Source organism: Sarcophilus harrisii, chromosome 1, assembly GCF_902635505.1.
Source record: "Sarcophilus harrisii chromosome 1, mSarHar1.11, whole genome shotgun sequence".
Taxonomy (NCBI): domain Eukaryota; kingdom Metazoa; phylum Chordata; class Mammalia; order Dasyuromorphia; family Dasyuridae; genus Sarcophilus; species Sarcophilus harrisii.
The window spans coordinates 106,318,920-106,342,343 of record NC_045426.1 but is presented as its reverse complement, the minus strand read 5'-3'; the positions used below and the strand labels follow the sequence as shown (position 1 = coordinate 106,342,343).

The 23,424-nt window shown below is 30.8% G+C and overlaps 1 protein-coding gene across 3 annotated transcripts in view; it reads right to left on the bottom strand.

The window, feature by feature from the left end:
- The window catches only part of ZDHHC21 (zinc finger DHHC-type palmitoyltransferase 21), a 65,729-nt gene that overhangs the window by 19,671 nt on the left and 22,634 nt on the right, over window positions 1-23,424 (bottom strand). For 2 of the 3 annotated variants that reach the window (XM_031946831.1, XM_031946877.1), the window contains 4 exons: window positions 20,759-20,870; window positions 16,785-16,923; window positions 6,986-7,030; window positions 4,076-4,192 (listed from right to left, as the gene is read on the bottom strand). In XM_031946831.1, the coding sequence (XP_031802691.1) occupies window positions 4,076-4,192; window positions 6,986-7,030; window positions 16,785-16,923; window positions 20,759-20,870 (413 nt within the window). The remainder of the gene's footprint in view (window positions 1-4,075; window positions 4,193-6,985; window positions 7,031-16,784; window positions 16,924-20,758; window positions 20,871-23,424) is intronic. The other variant, XM_031946936.1, reaches the window with a different exon arrangement.

The window sequence follows — 23,424 nt, the reverse complement described above, 5'->3', positions numbered from 1 at the left end:
AAACTTCAAAATGCAAATATTTACCATTATATTTTTCATGGGGCAAGGTAACAAAATTTAACGGAAAAAACTGAATTATTTTGAATATTATTTTATATAGCATTTTAAATTTAAGCAGACTTAAGAACAAAACAGAAATTCTGATCTTTGATATACACAAAAAATAAAAAGCCCTACTTCATCTGTTTTGGGGAGTCATTAAAATTTCCTTTATGTAGAAGAAAAACATAGTTGATGAAAACACAATCTATTAGTAACATGTTTTTTAAAGTTTTAGATGAAAGAACCATATATAACTGCTTCACAATAGCACAGGTAAACTATGTTTAACATAATTAAACACACTTTGCATATTTGCATGGTTAATATGGGATTCAACATCCCCAACATAATTTATAAAGATTATTCCGAATGGATGTTGCTAGTTTACCACCTTAATTCTATGGCATAGGTGGGCAAATTTAATTATGGAAGATTTATAATGTGCATATGTGGTATAGATGGATAAAAAGCCATGTACCCACTTATGAAAAGTCAAAGCCAATGTTGAATCATTTGTAAAAAGATAGTATTGTTAATATTTTCTTAAGAAAATATTTACTGAGTTCTTTAGGTATTAACTACTATTTCACTTAAAAGAAATTGATAATTCTCTTCTGAAGTGAGTTAAGAAATAAAACCATCTTTAATAATCCCAAAGAGAGCCTGTCCAAATGAGATGAAATTAAAATGCCAAAAATTTATCTATCTCTGAAAATTTAGGTTTTGACAAAATAGCCACTAAATACTTTATTATGTTTTTTAATCACTTCAAAAAGTATTAAGTAGAAAAAAGACAGAATCAACAGCACACTACATCTACTTCACTTTGCCCTGAAAACTAAGATAAAGTTAGCTATCAAAAGGTAGATAGGTTATCATCAGGCTGCTCTACCATTGACTACCAAACCCCCCAAGCTGTTAAGACTGTTCCTTGCCTACCTCAGCAAATGAGAAAATAGCCATTAAATCCATTCTACGTTTTCAAGATTGACATTCAATAGTATTGACACATGATGACAATACAATATATAGAATGGGATTTAATTTTTTTATAAGCTCAACAGCATTAATCATTTTGAGAACATCATTGTTGGGTTCCACTTACAAAGATAAACAGCCATCAAACATCAGAAGTAGTAAATAATAGTTAAACAGAATAAGCAAACTGTCACAACTTTAGATCTATGATACAAAGTCTAGAAAAATTCAAAAGTAAATAGAATAGCAAAGTGGAAATAATTACCAATACACAAAACTAAGAATACATTTGTAGGACATAATACTGTGATTTCTAGACTATTTTGAAAATGTGTAAAAAAAAATTATTACTAAGCTTTAATAAGAATGTATGGAACGTGAATCTTATTTAATATTTAAACATTAAAATAATCAGAGGTAATCCTTTAAAACTGGGGTTCAGATTAGTCTATGCAGATAAAATGAAACATCTGGCAGCATTATGTGGAGACAGATCTTTTTTAACTTTGAAAAGGAGATTAGTAAATCTGTTATTTTAAAGTTTGAGTAATTTTTAATTATTTTGTCTGGGTCACAGATAATCTGTTTTTGCTGGGTCATATAATGACATCAAAGGATCACTGCCAAAATGATTACCCTGTTATCTTCCATTAACGATAGAGAGTATTCTCTTGCTTTTACACCAAGAGAATAATCTCTGCTTTGCATCAAATAGTTATTTATAATGAAAATTCACAGAAAGTAAGAAATTGACTTTGAAGAATGGCTAGTATATATTCATTGCTTCACTCTTTTATTTATTTATTTGCTAAGAGACCAAATGGGTCATAACAATCTGGAAAGATGGAAACTGAAGTAACATAATTCATATTTTAATGTTAAATAAACCAAAACTTAAGATTAAATGACTTGCACATAGTTACACACCTAGCATCAAAGCTGGAACTTGAAACCACATCTCTTAATTCTGAAGGGAATGCTTATTTTTATTATTGTTCAACACTTAAGCATATGAGGTAATCTAATACTTAGCTACTTAAAAATACAAGAGTACCTGAAAAATTTTTGGTTTTTGTCTGGGAATTCTTGGTGTGGGAATTCTATTCATGAAGATTTAGGAGAAAAGTCCTAGGAAATGTCTGAGACACAGAATAGTTAAATGCCTTGCCTGAGGTCACACAATACCTGTCAGAGTGGGTGTCCTTGGCTCATAGCTTTGAACTCTATCCACTATTCCCCATCAACTCTACTATTTGAAAAAGTAAATATACTATAAATCATAAGAGGAATTTGAATTTTAAATTCTCATGATGTGGACAATAGTTACTAATCTTTTAAGACTAGTGTTTCCAAGTAAAACATCTAGAGGTTGAGATACAAAATAATTATTATTATAGTTCATTCAACTTATTTCCAACATATATTTTGATTTCCCTTCAAACTTTTTTCATCTCCTTATTCTAGAATTTAGTATTATTATTTAAGTCAGTCTTCTAAATCAAATCTCAGGGTAATAATTCATTCTATCTAAAAACATCTCATCTTTTCCTCTCTACTAATTTTACATCTAATATTTATATAGTGCTACTCAGAGATTTCTAATGTAAAACCTAGAAATTTCTCAGTTCTGCTCTAGTTGCATCATATGTTCACTTATTTCTACTTTTCATACATCAAGAATTGTGAGAGGACTTTCTGAAGAATATAGTATCTGTGCTGGTTCTTAAAGTTGGAGAGGGACAAAGAGGAGAAGAAAAGAAAGGAATGTATTATAAGAACATGGGATGGCCACTGAAAAAGTACATAGGCAATGCTAGCGCATGTGAGAAACAAAGAGAAGACCATTTTGGATGAATCAATGAATAAACTAAGTGATGTCTAAAAAGACTAGAGAGATAAGACTGGGGTCAGGTTGTAAAGGGAATTAAAAATTAAATAAAGAAGTTTATTTTATTTTTAAAATAATAAGAAGTTCCTTAAGGCAAGAGTCACATAGTCAGATCAATGCTTAAGGAAAAAATTTTGACACAGATCTATAAGATGGACTTGAATGGCAAGAGACCTAAGAGACGGGTAGTTCATTTAGGAAGATGTTTCAATAATCTAAGTGAGGTAATAAGAAGGTAAGAACTAAAGTGGTAGCTGGGTTAGTGGAAAAAACAGGTTAGAAGCAAGAAATAATTAGAAAGGGTAATATATGGCAATTCTCATATATGCCATATATGACTTAGTGGATATGTGGAGTGCATAACAATAAGAGTAAAGCCAAGGTCACCAACCTGGTAGAATAAAGGGTGACAATTCCTTTGAAAGAAATAGAGAAGTCTAGAGAGGTTTAAGAGGGAAAATATTTTAAGTTTGAGATGCCTCTGGGACACAGAATTGTAATATCCAAGAGGCAACTGTGATCAAGGTGAGAGGTTTTATATCTGTCTCAGCTTCTCCTTATTTCCTAATCTGTGGTACAAGTGTTGTATGACATTGTGTATTTGCTCATGTGTCTTACATTCTCTACCCTAAGCTCTATGAGGGCCAAAACAGCATCTTAATCATCTTTGATCACTTCTAATATCTAGCATATTGTTTTCATATAGAAGGACTTTAAAATTACTGCTGAATAAATGAAGAGGAAAAGCACTTTCAAAAACATGCTATATAGAAAAAAATCAAAATTAAATAAAAACGACATACAGGAAAAAAAATCACAAAGGAAATTATACACTTAAAAATTATCAGAATAACTAACAACTCTGAATTCAACCATCAACAACTATTTATACTTTAAATTGCTCAATTTTAAGTGAAATAAATTATCAATGATAATCAAAAGTTATCAGACAACTGAATCAATAATCTTTTATTATTTACTAAGATGTTTTATCACCAATTTATTTTTCAAGTAACTCTATCTTAGAAATATAATTTATGAAATCTATATTGAATAAGGAAAAGAGTCAATTTTTAAAATATAAGTTACATAAATCTTTTCATTCATTAATGTTCACAGTTATTTTACTTGGAAAAAATTTGTCGAAAAAAAATTTGTCATACTTACAGTGATGATGCCAATTAGTTGTGTATAAAAGAGTCCAGTTATTCCAACTAACATAGTTATTCCCATGAAAGCAGCTAGTCTCATTATTGCCAATTCATGTCTAACTAAAAAGAGATCCTGAAAAGAACAGAAAAGGGAAAAAAAAACTTTAAAAAGTAATATAAAGAATCACTAAAAGTAGTACTAATGTTCAGTAGTTGAATCCTAACAGTTTTTGCTGGCAATTTTAAAGCAATATTTTATCTTATACATTAAGCTCTACTATGTTAACATATAAAAAATTGAGATTTGAAAAAGTTCTCAAATTAAACTATACAGCAGACAAAAATTGTGATTTTCCAATGTTGCTGTGCCAAAAATCCAATCCAAAACCAAAAATGAAGAGCTACTTAGTAAATATAAACTGGCTCTATAATAAGTGAACATGGCTATGGAATCCTGTCTTGGTCACTGACCTTCACAAGACTTTGGACAAATCAATCTTCCTAAGTCTCAGTTTCCTTCTTTATAAAACAAGGGGTTTAGACTAGATGACATATCAGTTTCCCTCTAGTTCTAAATGTATGATTCTATCTATGATCCATTCTCCTTTATATTGGATAGAAATTCATGCTGAAACTATTAGCAACAAAGATTACTAAGTGTATTCTTTAGTTCTTAATACCTTAAGAGGTATTAAGAGCAACATAGCTATGGCATAGAGAACTTTTTTAAGAATTGCTATAGCCAAAAAAGAATCACTTGGAGGCAAATGTTCTGTTGATAAGCCTCTCCACACTTCCAGACAGATTGTATGCTCTAATGTCAGAGACTTTAAAATTGTAGACTAGTATTTAATTCATGAAGAGACACAGCTGTCAGTGAAAGACTGTTTGGTCCACGTAAGGGAATGCATAAAATATTCTATTATAAAGACCTTAATAGTCTGTATCTGCAAACATAATAATTCATATTATTTAAGTTCAAATAACTTGAAACCCAGTGATGTTTCAACTCATTCCAAATCAAGAAAGAAATATAAACACATGGTCACAGAAGCATAATTACAGAATGTCAGTTAAAAGGGCTCCCAAAGGCCAAGCTACATTTGAATAAGAATCCACTGGAGTAGATATGTTTTTATTTAAAGACCTCTAATGAACAGAACCCACAATTTTCTGAATTGTTCCATGCTATTTTCCAATAGTTCTCATTGTTAGTAAATTTTTCCTAATATCAAGCCTAAATTTACCTCTTTGCCACTTCTATCTCACATGCTTAGACTGCTTCTGGTGCAAAGAAGATTGTCTTATCCTTCTTCCACATGAAAATTATTTAAATATTTTAAAACGGCAACCCTTCCACTTTACCTCTCTACTCTGTATCTTATTTCTCCAGGCTAACTATAGAATTACTTTCTTCAACTGATCCTCATAAGGAACGATCTCAAGGAGTTTACCAATATCCTTCTCAAAATGTTGCCCTTAAGGCTAAACAGAATGCCTATACAGGGCTGAGAACAGTAGGACTATTACTGAAACACTAATATCTCTGCTTAATGAAACTTTGTATCAGCTTTTGTGATTGCCATATCACAGTTAACTCATACTGAATTTGCAGTTCCTCTTCAAATGAATTGATGTCTAGCCATGTATTTCCTCTATCCTATAACTGAAGGTTTTAATTTTTTTAATCCAAGACTAATTTATAGCTATTCCTATTAATTTTTACCTTATTAGATTTGTTTACTCCTGTCAAATCCTTTTAGGTCCTAATTCTGTCATCCATTTTGTTACCTATAATTTCCTCTGAAAATAAAAACATGCCATTCAAGACATAAAAATGTTAAATAGCACAGCAAAGTACAAATCCATGGGATAGTACATTGGAGACTTCCTGTTCCAAGCTGACATCACATCATTAATGGCTTTTTGGGAGTCTAGTTATTTAACTAATCCTAAATCTAACTAAAATATCATCTAGCCTATATTTCTTTCTAGAGCATTCTACTCATTTACCAATCTAATAACCTTATCAAAAAGAAAAAAATCTGGTCTGGCATTTTAAATGAAGCTCTATTGACTCTTTGTGATAGCTCTTCCTTCTTTAGATGTTCACCTAACCATTTCTTTAAGGACTTCCTGGTGGTACAGTAACTAGAATACTGAGCCTACAGTCAGGAAAATCTGAGGTGAAATCTGATCTCAGACACTAGCTGGCTATGTCACCCTGAGCAAGTCCCTTAATGTGTTTGCCTCAGTTTCCTCATTTGCAAAATGGGGTTAATAAAAGCACCTTCAAGAGTTGTTGTTAGGACTAAACGAGATATAATTGTAAAGCACTTTGCTTCATAAAGCCTAGCCCACAGTAAGTATACAAGTTAGCTATTCTTAATAATACATTTTAGAAATTTATTAATCAAGGTCCACTTACTTTGGTTCTTGAATAAGAGAATAGGAAGTAGGTCAAAGAAACATGGTTTAAGGATAGTAAAAAAGAAGTATTTCATTCACCACTATTAAAAGATGGCAGATAGATGATAATCAAAGACAAAATCAAAGTTTTACTTCTATCACACTTTCTATCACAAAAGATGCATGTGGATGTGGATGAAGAGAGGTCATTCACATATTTTTATTGGATACCACCATATAGCTCTGACTGGAAGTTACTTAGTAGACACACCACAACCTATATGTAATATTACTTATGCCTATGTAGACTAAGAAAGTGTGTACTAACAGCTACAAATCAGACAGAAAGATAGTAACCTGATCCACTCAATAATCACTTACCAACATTAAATTATCATTTGCAATTTTTAGCACATACATATGACAAAAATAATGTTTGCTATAATAGCCTAAGATTATATTGTAGTTTTCTAAATCTTTACAGAAAATAGCTTGATACAAATCTTTAGATACCTACATTGTAAATATTGTAAACATCTGACAACTGACACTCCTTTATATTCTGAAACATAAATTAAAAAGTATATCACATCAGCCTTGTCTATTTTTTCTTGAAATAAAGATGCTAACTTATTGATATAACATTACAGTGTTACAACTATTTGTTAAGATAATTAAGATCACCAGAAGTGATTTAAAAAAAAAAAAAAAGAAAAGAAAATGAGCACATTAGAGTAGACCTCAAATTTTGCCATAATGCTACCAATGATTTCTATTCAGCTTGAATCCTATCCTTAAAGTTGCTAGACTTCAGACTGTTGCCTTCAATTAATGTTTATTTTCTACAGTGGCAAACAGCATTAAAGATGTGACCCTCACTCCCAGTTTAACACTGAAGTCCTAGTTTATGCTATAAGAGTTTCCTAGCTGGGCTTCATAGGATTTACTTGAAAAAAATGCATTTATGTAAACATAGGAATCAACAAAGAAAAATATGCAAAACGGTAGATTAGGAGTCAGAATTTCTAGGTTTACATCCTGATTCTGATTTACTCACTATGTAATGGGATATATAATTTTATCTTGATGGGTCATAGTTTCCATGAATATAAAATGAGAGGGCGGAGATACAGACTGTATAATTGAACTTTAGTACTTTTAGGTTTTTAATTCATTTTATATGTATATATGGTACCATGTTTTATCCTAACAGTTCTGTGAGAGTGGTCATACAAGTCCACACAGACAGCAGTCTGAGAGGTGGGATATGGACAGGATCTTGTTCCAACTCCAAATTCAATGTTCTTTGCACAACATAAAACTGATTCTCCTGAACATCTCTGGTCTTCTAGCTCTTTGTTTCTCTCTTGCCAAATCTGACTTGACAAATGTAATGACCTCTTCCTCAATCCTCATCACTCTGAACTCTGTAGTCTCTGATGGCATTAGATGCTCCCTTCTCTGTGATATTCTTTTCTCTCTAGGCTCTCTATTTGTTAGCCTCCTATCCTGTCTGACTGTTTTTTCTCATTGTCTTTTTCTTGATTTTCATACCAGGCAGGCCTTGCCCTCTAAGGGTGATATCCCCTGAGGCTCAGGCCTAGACCCTCTTTTCTTTTCCCTCTAAAATATTCTGTTTGATAGGGGATCTCTTCACTTCTCATCCTTATACAACCTATTTATTCAGACCTAATCTCTCTTCTGATAGTAAGTCTCTGACAGTCTTACAACTCTACCTATATTTGAACATCTAAAAATGGATGGATATTCTGTAGCCATCTTAAAATCACCATGTCTAAAACTGAACTATCTCCCTGCCACCACCAAACCTTCCTCCATTAGAATGTGAACTCCTTTAACATAAGGAAAACTGTGCCTTTCTTTGTATTCCTAGTACTTAGCAAAGTAACTGATACACAGTAAGTTCTTAATAAATGCTTGCTGACTGACTAGTTTTAGAAACTCTAATACAACATAAAAGGCTATTAACTAAAATACTGGGACTCAGTGGGTACCTGAGAACTAGGGTCATTACTTCAATGATCCTGTGTCAACATCAATAAGAGCAATTAACTCAGAGAATAACACTTAAATTATGGCTATCATAAATCTAGTAGCCAACATAATTAATAGCAATAGCATAGCAAATTTTTAAGCCAATTCATAAATGTTCATTGCTCTATTCCATCTACAATTTCCAAAATAGAAAGCTAAAAGCTATAGGCAGAGGTTCATATATCATAGGATCATTGAGTTAAGAATAGGAAGTTACCTTTAGAAGTCTTCTAAATCTTCTATTAATAATCTTTTTATTTTAGAAATATTAGACAACTAGGGCTCCAAGATTTTTTAAAATTAATTTTTTAATATGTGTAGATTATTTCATCCTCTACTTTCTATGATTATAGGAATGGCTTTTACAAGTTAATTTCTCCTTATGAACACTTTTCACTTTACTATTATTTGATGAAACCTTATGATCAAAATAGTTCAGCAACAGTTAATGGAAGTTACAATGATTATTAATCAAGTATCTCCATGGATGTAGTTGTGGAAAAACAATTTTTAATTTTATGGCTGAATATATAGTAAAGAAAACTTTGAATTTTAGAAATTCCATGATAAAAGAAATTTCAGTTAATTTTTTTAAAAAAGAAACATTTCACACTATACTTTCTTTCCTCATAAGGTTAGGGAGTATGACATATTAAAAACCCTAACTATCTACGGTAGAAATAGTTAACCCATTTCATTTCTTCCAACAAATGACAACCACATCTTATAAAATTTAACTAAGAATATAAAAATTGTGATTTTTATGTAATTCAGTTTCATGCATCCCAATTCTGACATTTTCTTCATAAATGCACATATGAAAGTATTAATAATTTTTACTTCCTGCTTTTAGTTCTTTTTGCCAATTCTAAAGATTAATATAGTGTAGCTAAATTAAAGGCTTAGTATTTCAATTCTGAACAAAAAACAAATATTTATTCTGTGCAACTTTTTAAAAATACATTTATATAAGTTTGTTTATATAATTTGGCTAAAACAAATGTCAATATTTAAATTCTGAGCCAAAAGAATATTCATACATGATGATTAAAGATACAATTTTTAAAGTAAAATGAAATCAAACCTATCCATCTTCCTCATAAAACAGAGGGCTCAAAAATTCTGTGTTAATTACATTAAAAAGAAACTGAGTCAGGTAATAACAAAAGAAAATTTTAATCAGATATTTATTTTTTTAAATAAATAAAAACAAGCAAAAAGATTCTTTTTGCCTACTACAGGCAAAGAGGAGGAAATTCGTGCTAATACTAACAACTACAGTGACAAGCATAAGTCACTTCCAGACCTATAATCACCCACCTTTTTTCTTGACTATATAGATGGCTGCTTAAATACAAAAATGGACTTTTGATGAACGTGCACCCCCTAGAGGACTAAACCACTCACAGCTGCTGCTAGACCCTCATTACACATTGATTTCAACCAACAAATATACTACTTTGTCAGGCAAGGTCCAAAAACCCAAGTTTAGTTTTTCTACTATGAGCAAGTTATAAGTACCAATTTTAACTTTATGATAATATCTGTTATTTTATTAAAATGAGCAAATGATTTTATTTTTACCACATTTACTCACTTTCTATCCTTCCCAAAAATCTCTCTCCTATTAAAAAAAAAAAAAAAGAAAAAGAAAATTTTCTTTTCATGATTTCAGCTCAGTCAGGCTGAGAAGAGAAACAATACTGAACCTCTGAGAGTTTGGAAAGTCTGACAATTTACAATCTTGATAATATGTGCAATTAACATCAGTAATGTCTACAAATTACTAGACTCTTTTCTCTAGAAGATAACAAGGAGGTCAGATGTTATGTACAGCACGACAATAACATTGTAGAAGCCAACATCATGAGAGCTAAAATAACGAGTAGTGTGGAATAGGTGAAAGCATCAAGAAACTGCACTGCCTCCTTTCCTAACATATCTCTGATAAAGTCAGTAATAACCTGTCTAAGCTCCCAGTGACTATGAGAGGACAACAGCCAGTAATTAGTCCATCATAATGCTCAGATTTAGACAGGCAGTTGGGAGAAGACCCAGGAACAAAATAATTGATGGTTCTCTCACTAGTCCAGTATGGAGATAGAACCTTAAAGCCAAATCAGTGACTGGAAGATAAGCTGATATATTGACCTCTTGGGGCAGAATGATCTAGCAGAGAGAAGAAAATGGGTCAGACCTACTTGAGTGCTGAGAAGCAGAGCTCATTGCTCTTCTCCATCCTATCCCACAAGACCCAGGCACCCCACTGCCACAGCCACACCATATGTATTGGAAACTCAAGATCAATCAGCCACTCCTAATTAATGTAAATAGTCACTGTGTGCCTATGCCATAAAGGTATTACACTAAGCATTGAATAAGCAAAGACAGATACAATATAGGGTTTTAACTATCTACTTAAGACTTATAATTCAATCCTTTTAAACTAAAATAGGAAATGAAATGAAAAAGAAATGTTAAGGTCTCAAATGTTAGTATTTCAGTATAGACAAATATAAAAACAAATTTTAAAAAAAAGATTAAAAATAATGTTTTATCCTTATCCCTTTTTCCCTATACCATATATCTAAATACAAATAAATCTGATGGCATGCAGTCATAATTTCACAACTATTCTTAACATGCCAACATGATGTTAAAATTCCAGATGGTCAAGCATTTATTTTAGTAATTCCACCCATTTTTCCATATCACAATAAATACAAGTTCTTATTCATGCTAAGTAAACAAAAGCAACTGATTAAAGACAAAACTAGCCCAAACAAAAAGAAATAAATATAAAAGGTAAGAATGATGGGGTCTCTGGAATGTTTTTAAGGAATAATTTGTATGAAATTCAGAGTAGAATAAATTTTGTAGATTTGCCTAAATTCCATGCTAATTATAACCAAATCTTCTTGCTGCTTCTCTTCTTTGTAAGCCAGTTATATTTGACACCAAGTCCCTAGCAACGCTATTAGAATCAGCCAATGAGGACAATAATGTCAATATCTTCCTAGCAGAAGAGTTGGCTGAAATCCCAAACAATGTTTATTTTCCTTTTCCTGAATATCAGCACCATGTCCTTTTTTCTAAAAACCTAAATTGAGGATCGGAAATGTAGCCAGCCTATAAGTTGCCCTACATACAAAAATAAGTCAATCAGAAATGACCAATTTAAAATTAAATATCCTAAAAATGATTGTGAAAAGGAAATCTGAGTTTTACCATTGTACCTATTCTATTAATTATATTAATGATATTCTTTACTCTTTGTATAATTCTTTCTTTTACAAAGCATTTTTGCATCTAGTCTTCTTCACATTTAATCCTCAAAACAAATCTGTACATTAGATAAGGCATGTATATCTACATATTCACCAAAAAGTCAATAGGACTGATAAAATTTTTCTCATTTGGTCCTGCTGAGAAAAAATAAATATTCTTCAATACAGAATTATCAGGAAGTACACATCTAGGAACCTTTATACAACACATGATCTTAAAAGCATAATTATCAACTACATTAGCTGATCTATATTAGAAATACAAATAATATCTCTTTAAAAAAGAATAGTTGCTTTTTAAATTTAATGTGAATAAGTCAGTCATGTGAATGCTTCAAATGATTTCTAAACTGTTTCAATCTACTGCCTTGCTCATTCCCATCCCAATCCCATATAATTTGCTTTATCTTTAAAGAAAATATATTTAGGGAGACTGCTAGAAGTGTTCTATAAGCTATAGGACCAACTATTTAAGTGTGCCTGAGAGTCTAAAATATCGTATATATTTTTCAAAGTCTATCTATAGTTTTCTAATATGTACTAAGACCAAAAAAAAAAAAAACAAAAAACAAAAAACAAAATTTCTCTATAATAATAGTTATTCAATGTCCCTTCTACCTCTAAATCTATGATCCTATGATCAATTAGCCTCAGTCATTTAAATATATTAAGATTTAGAAAAATGGTCAAATGTGGTTTTCTTTGTCAAATAAGGAATCTAATTCTTTTCAGCAGCCACCAATTCTATTTGTTAAGCAGACAACAGAACAATACAAACAGGGTTTTTTAAGTAAACACTTTTTACGTGGTTGGTCTTTAATCGCAATACAGCCTTAAAAGAAAATTAGGATTCACAGTTTTATGGCAAAAATCACAGATCCTTTTACTGCTTATATAATATATAAAAAGAAAAATAATTAACCACATATTAATTAGAATTTAGGTACTTATGTAATGACTTGGAGGAATCATACATATTTAGAAATATCCTATATCCAAGAAATTACTTTGTCAAACAGAAACTGTCCCATTTTCTTATTGATTCTCAACATCCATTTAATTATTAATTCTTAACATCCATTTGAGGAAAAAGAGATTAATTTAAGTGTACTCATATTGAATATGAAACATAGAGATGTGTTGACTTGCCCAAGATCATTCAACAAGTCATTGAGAAATCCAGTTTTCCTAATTTGAAGACTACATGGTCTGTGAATGAACTGAAATTATAATTAATTAATCTCTTTTAGGTCATCAATTTCCCACTGATTTCTAAACAGCAAGAGGATAAATTTGTAAAAATAAATTTAAAACATAAAAATGAAAAGTTTAATACTATTTTCTATAAACTATACTAAATAATAATAATACGATCCTAAGACCATTCTGAGATATATATATGTGTGTATATATGTATATATACATATATATATATATATAAAATATATATTTAAGTCTCAAAAGCTATAAAATACTCCATGCAATATTCAGTATGTATGTATTTGCTTTGCACATATGCTCCAATTGAGATGAAGGAAAACCTAGTTTTTAGAATGACTCAAAAAAAAAAAAAGCATCCAAATAACTAGAACTAGATAATGAAAAGAAAACATTTGTGATAAGATTATTTCTGGAGGTTTTATTCAATGGGTAACATAAGTGCCACTATTTTATAATAGGGTCTCTGCCAGTCCAATAAAGAACCCCTTCTAAATAGATTTCTTAGATAAACTAAATGTAAAAAAAGAATTTACTTTCAATTGAGCAAAGTTCTAGGATAGTTTAACTGGTATTCACAATTATAAACAAATTGAATTAGATCATTTTTTTTATTCTTCTCCTGCCAATTTCCTTAAAGACACTGTCTTAAACGCAGCTAGGGAGCTCAATGGAGAGTATGGTAGACCTGAAGTCAGGTCTTTAGATGCTTACTAAATATCATATAAGCTAGGCAGTTAACCTCTCTTTGCCTCAGTCTCCTCAATTGTAAAATGGGGATAATACTAGTACCTATTTTAGGATAAAATAATATTTGTAAAAAAACACTTAGCACTGTGCTTGGCACATAAATGGGGACTTAATAAATGGCTATTGATTGATCTACATGCATGAAGGAAAGAGAGCATAGCTTGAAAAAGAGTTAAGGATGGAATTTGGTGGAATGCCCATATTTAAAAGGTGTGATACTGAAAAATAAACAAGATTCAATCATAGGATTGGAAGGAAAATCAGGATAATATAGTGACATCATCTAATAAGGAAGTATGCAAGTGACTAGTAAACCTATATCTCCAATCTTGACCTATTTGCAACAATAAAATTTCTATGTAATTTTCTCCACTGGGATTCCTGAAATCAATTATATTAAGTTAAATATGTCCAAAACTAAACTCAAATCACCTTACTAATATTTATTAAGTGTGGTGGATACAAATGCAATGAATGAAACAATCCTTACTCATAAGGAGCTCACATTCTCACCTTTTCCCCAAAAATATTTTCCTCTCCAAAACTCCCCAAGCTGAACCTAAGTATCAGCTTTGCCTCTTCCCTCTAGCTTATCCTCCATATTAATGACTTAACAAATGTCATTAAGTCTAACTCTGCAATAGTATCTTCTCTCCTCCTCTTTTCCACTGCTGTCATCCTCATCCAGGTCTCAGGAGCTCTCCCTTAAGCATAAGTAATTGTCCTCCCATGCTTCTTTTTGCATCTTCCTTATAGCTTTCAAAAAGGCCCAGAATAATCTTCTTAAAGTGAGAATACCTCCTTCTCATTCCAAAACTTCTACTGGTGCCCTACTATTTACCCAATTAAAAAAAATCAAAAAACCCAGCTAGTTGATTTAGGTTTTCAATAATCTTGTTCTGATCTACCTTTCCAGCCTTTTTACTTGCCTTTACATACTTCATATTCTATCTAAACTACATTAGCTATCATTTACCTATGTCATCTTGTTAAATTCTCCTTTGGGGGCAGCTAGATGGCACAGTGGATAGAGTACTGGCCTGGAGTCAGAAGGACCAGAGTTCAAATCTGGCTTTACATACTTAGCAATTAATAGCTGTGTGTGACTGAACAAGTCACTTAATGCCTCACCAATTGCTTCACCAAAAAACAAAACAAAACAAAATAAAATTCCATTTTACTCTATACCTATACCTGAAATAGTTAAATAATCCTCCCTATCCTTCAAGGCCCAGCTCAGGTCCATCTTTTTTATGAAGCCTTTCCTAATACTCCTCTATTCTCTTTCACCTAGAAATAATTTCTTTGATTCTCTTAAACCATTCTGTTTATAGATTTCTCCAAATACTTACCATTAAGCAATACACATTTTTAAGTATCTACTATTGTCTGGAATTCTGTTAAGTGTAATAGGGATACAAAGACAAAAAAAACTGAACAGTTACAGAGAAATAGCTTACTATACTTAATCTAAAGAAAAGAAGAATGAAAAAAAAATGAACCAATTTTATATCACAGATTACTCAGAGCAAAAATTTTAAATGGAAAAAGGTTGAGGCATTTTATACCTCAATCTTAAGCATGTGTATCCACCAATCAAAGTAAGTGAGTGAGAAAATGGAGTAAAATGTGGGAAAATGCTCAAACAACATAAATACCAAGAAGAAAATAGAAGGAACTGAGTACTAAATCTGCAATGATATTACAAAACTCTCAACAAACAATACTAGACAAAAGAAAACCAATGAGTGATAAAACACAGAATCTTTTGAAAGTCCAGGAGATCAAAGAATAAGAAAATCCAAAAATGGTTCAAAACAGAAACAAAATAAATGAGAAATAAATATTGAATATATGTCAAATTTTAGTTCTTAGTGCAAAAAATAAAGCTGAATTAGAAAATCAGAAAAAAATTGAAACTAAAAAAACTGAAACCAAAAATTGGAGACTTTAAGGAAGCTGGAGAAGTGAATAGAGCTGGAATACTTAAATACTTTATGAAAGAATAAGAAATAAAGTTATCAAGGTAGCTACGTGGTGCAATGGATAGCATATCAGCCCTGAAGTCAGGAGGACTTGAGTTCAAATCTGACCTCAGACACTTCCTAGCTGTATGACTCTGGGCTGTATGACACTTAACCCCAATTGCCTCAGCAAAAACATAAATAAAAATAAAAATAAAATAAATCATCCCAATGTTTGAAGGTTACCTTAGAAAGGAAAAACAAAAAAAATGAATATAGAGAGTAAACAAAAAGGACTAAGAGAGTTTTTTAAATAAGCACAGGAAATAATGGGGGTGGGGATAGGAATCAAAATAAGTCTCTGCAATTTAAAATCTTTAAAGCAGAGCTTTAAAGCTCTGTCTAGAGCAGGGGTCCTCAAACTTTTTAAATAGGAGGCCAGTTCACTGTCCCTCAGACTAAAGGGCCGGACTATAGTAAAAACAAAAACTCTGTTTTGTGGGTCTTTAAATAAAGAAACTTCATATCCCTGGGTGAGGGGGATAAACATCCTCAGCTGCTGCATCTGGCCCCTGGTAGTTTGAGGACCCCTGGTCTAGAGCATGGAGAGGTTAATTGCCTTGTTAAAGATCACGAAGTCAATATATGCCAGAAGTAGAAATTGAACTTGGGTATTCTGAGATATATCAGTTCTCAATCCATTCAATCCACTAAGCCATCATTACATTACATTACATTACATAAAAAAGCAAGTGAGTAAGTATCCAACTCTTTCTATTTTCCCTTATTGTAAAAGGAAGCTATGTTTTCTATCAAATCCATTGCTTCTGTGCTATGTGCAATAACATTAATAAATAACATTACAGAGTGCAGATAATCCTGACACTATTTTTATGTACATTATTTAAGAGTAATATCCTTTGCCATGCCAACCCAAATTCCATTTAAAGATTTTTTTAAATCCTCTAAATTTTTAAAAAAACACATTCTAACAGCTGTAGGATATAGCTGCCCTCTGGACATCTGCTATGGAATTTCTTACCAAGTTACGCTTTTTTAACGGTAGAAAGTAGTAATAGTGGCAGAAAGAAAACATCAATGCGTAGCAAGTAAGAAGCTCGGTGTAGAAACATAGTTGCAGAAAAAGCCAATGATTATCTTCACCAACACAATTATTAATCCTGCAGAGAGAAAAAACAAAAACAAATGAAAAACTAAATTTTAAAAGTGGAAGTAGGCCAATTTTGAAATGATCAGAAACATAGCCCAAGAAGAAGTTATAATTTTACTTTTATTTCAATTAGACATGATTGCTAGAATCATTAAATAGAAACAGGAAGTAGAAAATATAAGAAACTACAATACAAAATGACAATACAGTTAGGAAGCATTTTGTACTTTAGGTATTTCATACTCAAATAATAATAGTATATTTTCTCATACATTATTTCACAAGGATGAGGTCAATGAGGTCATTTTGCAGAGAAACTGAAGAAGTCATATAGTAAGATGATTTAACTTTAGCAAGATTATAATCTAGTTCTTTTGACAAGAATCATTGGTTTCTCTAATATAATGCATATTAAAAAGGCAATTCTAATGGAAAAAAAAAAGTAACTTTTCCAGAACTGTGGTTTGACAGTTTTATTTCTTGGTATCAAAGCACACTGTCAAACCTAGATATAATTTTTCTTAATTTGGTAAATATAATTTTTTTCATTCTGTTTTTTTAAAAATAGGATTAACTTACCAACAAGTTTTTCTACCAATACTTTACTTCATGGAAACTGGGGTGAAAAGATCATAAGGTTCAGTATATCACATTAATTTTGTGATGAATTCCCTTTGAAATTTTTTAAAAATGCATTTGTTTACTGAATAGTATATATATAAAAAGTTAAATTGAAAAACTGCTGATTTCATGTGGAAATATAAATTTGGAAAACTTTCCAAAAATTTGGCATCAAACATATTAACCATTAAGAAGCTCAAGTCCAATTATACATTTTAATTACTATAAAGGTCAAGATTAATTAAATATAATAATATACACTATAACTTCCCCTGAAATTATAATCAGAATAATTCATCAGCCTAACAGAAGTGATTCACTCTGACTCATTTTCCTACTAAAAATAACACACCCTAAGTTGTAAAAAATAAGAAAAATTACATCTTCATTAGATCTTTTTCCTCCTAGTTAGAAATATTTCTAAAATCCTGCTAATATGAAAAAGCTAATCCCAAATATTTCCAAAATGCAGTTTTTAAAAAAGACAAAAGAGTTTCATGTTTAGAACAAAATTAAATAAAATACTTTTAATCTTAAACATTTCCAATTTTTAAAAACATCTAGCTAATTTTTTCACTATCAAGTAGCACTTTAACAATGTAAAATCATTCAATTTATTTTAATACTCCAACAAAGACCCTGAGGCCAATAAGATAAAGAATTCTAAATTATTTCACCATATCAAAGCAGAACTACTTTGTTAGCCTCTGGGAGGGAAATGATATAACAGAAGTTAATATTGAAGAATCACATTCCTGATGAATTATCATATTAAATTGTTCTTTTAGAGAAGGAAATAATTTTCCACAATTTCGTTTTCTAATCTAAATATAGAATAAGCTAGTAGAAATAGGGGTGTTTGTGATAATTATCACAATAATACAATAAAATTTAAATTTTATTTTTTATTTATTAAATTTTATTGCATTAAATTTTCATTTAAAATAAATTAATTAAATAATGTAAAGTGCTAAGTTACATAAGAGTATGTATATGTATAATCTTCATCCCTACAACACACATTAAAATCCTGGTGCTTTAAATATTTCTATTTTCATCCCTACTTCCCCTTCTAAACAGTTTATGTGGTAATGTCTGTAGCATTTATTTTTAGGATTGTGCAGATGAAGGAATCTACTTAGAAAGTTATAAATCCTCTCCTCACTCATCTCTACCTCTTGACTCTCCCGTCTTTCTTTAAGTTACAACTAAAACCCCACCTTTTACAAGAAGTTTTTCCAATTAAACTTAATGCTACTGCCTTCCCTCTGTTAATTATATTCAATTAATCATGTACGTTTATAAACACATAAACATATGCATGTGTGCATGTAGAAGTGATAAATTGTAGATCACATATATTGTATGCATATATACATTTATATATAAATATAAAAATAAATTAAATATCTTCATTGTACATAGTTGTTTCCATGTAGTCTCCCCCATTAGACTATAGTCCTTGAGAAGAGAATAATTTTTGCCTTTCTTTGTAATCACAACACTTAGTACAGTCTAGCACATAATAAGCATGTAATAATACATGATTACTGTCTGATTATAAAGAAATTATTTTATTAAACATCTGACAGAATGAAAACCTAGGATACTTACATTGAATAAAGATAGTAAAATCAAAGAGCCACTTGAGTTTTGGTCTTTTAATCTGAAGTTTGCTAAATCAAATAAAAGAGCCCGGGAATGATTTCTCCAAATAGTTTACTCTTCTAACTCACTTCTCCCAAATTTATGCCAGTTGATAAACTTATATAGCCTTACATATTGAATACCTTAATAGTTCTCAACAAAAAAAAAGCTAAATGAAGTATCCTTATTTTATTTACTCTCCTCCACATTTTCCCATATACCAAGAAACTGATTACAAATAAAAAATAAGTTTTACACTTCTATAATTAATGAAATAAAGATACTCTGTCACCCAAGATTAAGAATTATTTTTTTCATTATTTTTAAAAATAACATTGTTTCCTAATGTTCAGAAAGTTTACAAATGGATGGTTTTGTTGTACTTTTTATTCTCCACAAGGCTTAAATTTTGTTTTCTTTTTAAAGAAAGAATTTAAAGCTGGCACATTTTCTATATTTTCTTATTCAATAATCAGAAGCATTTCTTTGAACAGGAACTAAAATTCAAATGTGTGAAGCAATTAGAGTTAACTTTTTGTGCATATGATTTGAAACTGCACTTAAAATTAGATTTCTCAGAGGATAATGATATCTATTTTATCTTAACTCAATTTATTACTTGGGGGGGAAAAGTACCATTGACATCTGTCACAAATCAAAAAAATTAAGCAAACTTTTGATTTTATACTATAATAATATATTTTCAACAGCTTTTAAAAAATATTTTTTCTAATGTCAGTAAATTTTCAACTCTAAATTTTAACTCTGTAGACATTGTCTAGTCAATTTTTAGGCAAGTTATCAAAATCAATTTATTTTATTTCTATTGTTAAGTAAAGGGGCAAGATCAACTTTGACTCAATCTCTGAATAATTACTAATAATACCACATACATTTTGCAGTTCTTGTATTTTTTGTACACTTAATTGCATTCATATAAATTTGTGAGTGTGTATGTATTCACACTAATACATACAAACTTACATATACCTAGACATATTTATGCCAAAGTATAAATGTTTATGTAGAGTAATACAAAGAAAACAGAATTACATACAATTCCTTGTTTTTCACAGATTTTTCAAAAGTTTTATAACAGAAATCCTGCAAAATTTCAAGTTTTAAAAAAATAAAGCTCAAAAGCTTATTTTTACCAAGTGTTTAGCTGCTACAAGAGAGCCCCCTATTGATCAAAAAGATCAACATAGTTCTGTACTCAATCCCTGCCCCACCTACAATTCTCAGTAAATGATAGAATTTCAGAAGTAGAAAAGAACTGTATATGATGTATGTAAGGTCATTTTTCAAACTAAATTAAACAAGGTACTTATTTTGATAAAAATTTAATATGAGAAAAATAAATCTCATGGGGCAGAAAAAGGTATTGGTTGGGGGTGGGGGAATCTAGAAAAGGAAGAATTATTCATTCCATTATCTATATACTGCCTATCTACTATCAACACAGAACTCATCCTATTTTCCAGCCTAGAAATGATTAGGGAAATTCAACAAGTCAATGAGGAAACAAACATATAACAAAATCTAGAATGATTAAAAATTAATTAATCTTGTCTTACCATGGACAATGATGATCCATTCTCCTTACACAGTGACCACATCGGCTGCAGTGATGGGAACGCTTTGGTCTCATCAAATTACATTTATTACATAATTCCCAAAATTCCCTTTCTACAAAAAAAAATTGAATTTAATGATAATACTTCAATATCAATTATTATTGTTCATAAAAAACATATTCTAAGAGGTCTATAAAAGCCTTATTTTCATCTATAAATATATAGAATATCCTAAAAGATATGCAGTGTGATTGCTAATCAATCCATATATCTCTTTGATGAAGGTAAAAGGAGAAGGAGATAGCAGAGAATGAGATGGATAGTGTCATTCAGAGTTAGTACAGAATACAAATATTACTTCATCCCAACTGCTTGAGTGACAATCTGTAACAGAGGTAATATCCAATGATAAACTCTATGTAACTGACATACAAACTTTTTTACTGTTATAAAATTTTGTTAAAATGAGTATATTCATAAAATTATATTTCTAATCTACAAAATTGCAAAATGAAACAGCTGATTTCCCCCCTCTATCTGTAATGAACAAATAATTTAAAATGCTTTGAATTCATTAGTAAAGAAGTAAAATAACATATCTATATCATCTCTATCCTACATCAGATATATTTCTGTTGTTTTGTTTCAATGGAAGCTTGAGAATGTCAATGAATTTTATTTAGAAGGTAGAAATGTTTATTGTAGTAACTGAAATGATGCCTATAAAGAATTATAAATTACACAGTTTAGTTATAGTTCAGTTCTTCTTCCTACCCTGCAAAAAAAACTGTTCACTTTCAAGTCCTCTGACACTTATATGGACACAGATAAGAAAAATCAGGTACAGTGTTATTCTGTATGGAATTTATTCTAACTGGTTAACAATGAACTTATTAAGGGTCATCTCCCAAGTTAAGGGAAAGAGTTTTGTTATTCAGGTGTTTCATCTAAAATGCATTAATTAACTCAAATTCTAAAAACATTTATCAAACAATTGTGATCTGAAAGGACCATGGTAGCCACTAGGGATGCTAAATAAAAAATGACAGTGTCTGGACTCAAAAACATTACAATCTACTAAGGCATGTAGACATAACTATGACAGAAATTAGTCCTTATAGGGAAAAGGAGTTTAGAAAAAAGAATTATAAGTAATTTAGGAGAGTGCTCAGTTTCATCAAGTGAGTAGGAAAACTTCATGGAGGAGGTAACACCTGGACTGGGCCTTGAAGGAAGAATATTTTAATGGTCAGAGAAATAAGAACAAAGAGCTTTCCAAATATGGTAAATAGCCTATATGAAATTACAAGACTGATCAATGAAATACAGAAAGAAATAGCTGTCTAGTTTGTCTGAAACATGAGCGCATGAAGAAGAGCAAAATGAATTAAGGTTCGATATGTAGATATATGATCTTACAACTTTAATCACTTGGTTTAAAAGTTTATATTTTATATTTAAGGTTTTTCGAGCAGTGAAATAACAGGTTAAGACCAATAATGTATTTATAAAATTTTGGCAACTGTGTGAAAGTTGCATTGTTAAAGTCAGAAATCTTGGAGAAATCAGTAGGCTTGGAGATCAATTAAAAGACTATTTTAAGGAACTCCAAAATCTCATGCTCTGGAAAAGCTAAGCTACTCACTGGACTCTTTCCATTAATCTCACCCTGGGTGGGGAGAGCCTACTATATCTAGGAGAAGAGAATAGAATAAGCATTTATATACTGCCTTCATAATAATAAACATTTGTATAATTATTACATTACATATAATAAAAAACTATATAATAAACATGTTTAGACAAACAGGCACTGAGTCAAGCCGTTTTTATAAATATAACCTCGTCTGATATATCTATCTAGCCCCAAACCTATCATGCCAGGCCATCCTCTGGCCAGTTGTCTTAGTCCATACACATCCTTACCTCCCCAACTCTACTGTTGTTTTCATAAAGATTCATATCAATTGCTAAGTGAGATGAGCAGAACTAGGAGGTTATACACTTCAACAACAATACTATATGAGGATCAATTCTGATGAAAGTGGCACTCTTTAACAATGAGAGGATCCAAATCAGTTCCAATTGATCAGTAATGAACAGAACCACCTACACTCAGCGAAAGAACACTGGAAAATGAGTGTGGATCACAACACAGCATTTCCACTCTTTCTGTTATTGTTTGCTTGCATTTTTATTTTTCTTCTCGGGTTATTTTTACCTTCTTTCTAAATCCGATTTTTCTTGTGCAGCAAGATAACTGTATAAATATGTATACATATATTGTATTTAACATATACTTTAACATATTAAACATGTATGAGACTATCTGCCATCTAGGGGAGGAGGTGGAGGGAAGGAGGGGAAAAGTTGGAACAGAAGTTTTTGCAAGGGTCAGTGTTGAAAAATTACCCATGCATATATGTTCTGTCAATAAAAAGCTATAATAAAAAAAAAATATAAAGTTAAAAAAAATTCACATTAGTTAAATACCCTTTTTTGCAATTCATCAACCCAGTGACTTCTCAAAACAAAATACCTTCCTTGACACAATTTCCTTATGTGAGTCACATCCCCCAGTTAGGACATAAGCTTTTTGAAAGCTTATTTTGTAAGCCAATTTTAAATCTGATTGGTCAATACTTGGTACAAGTCGTGAAACATAG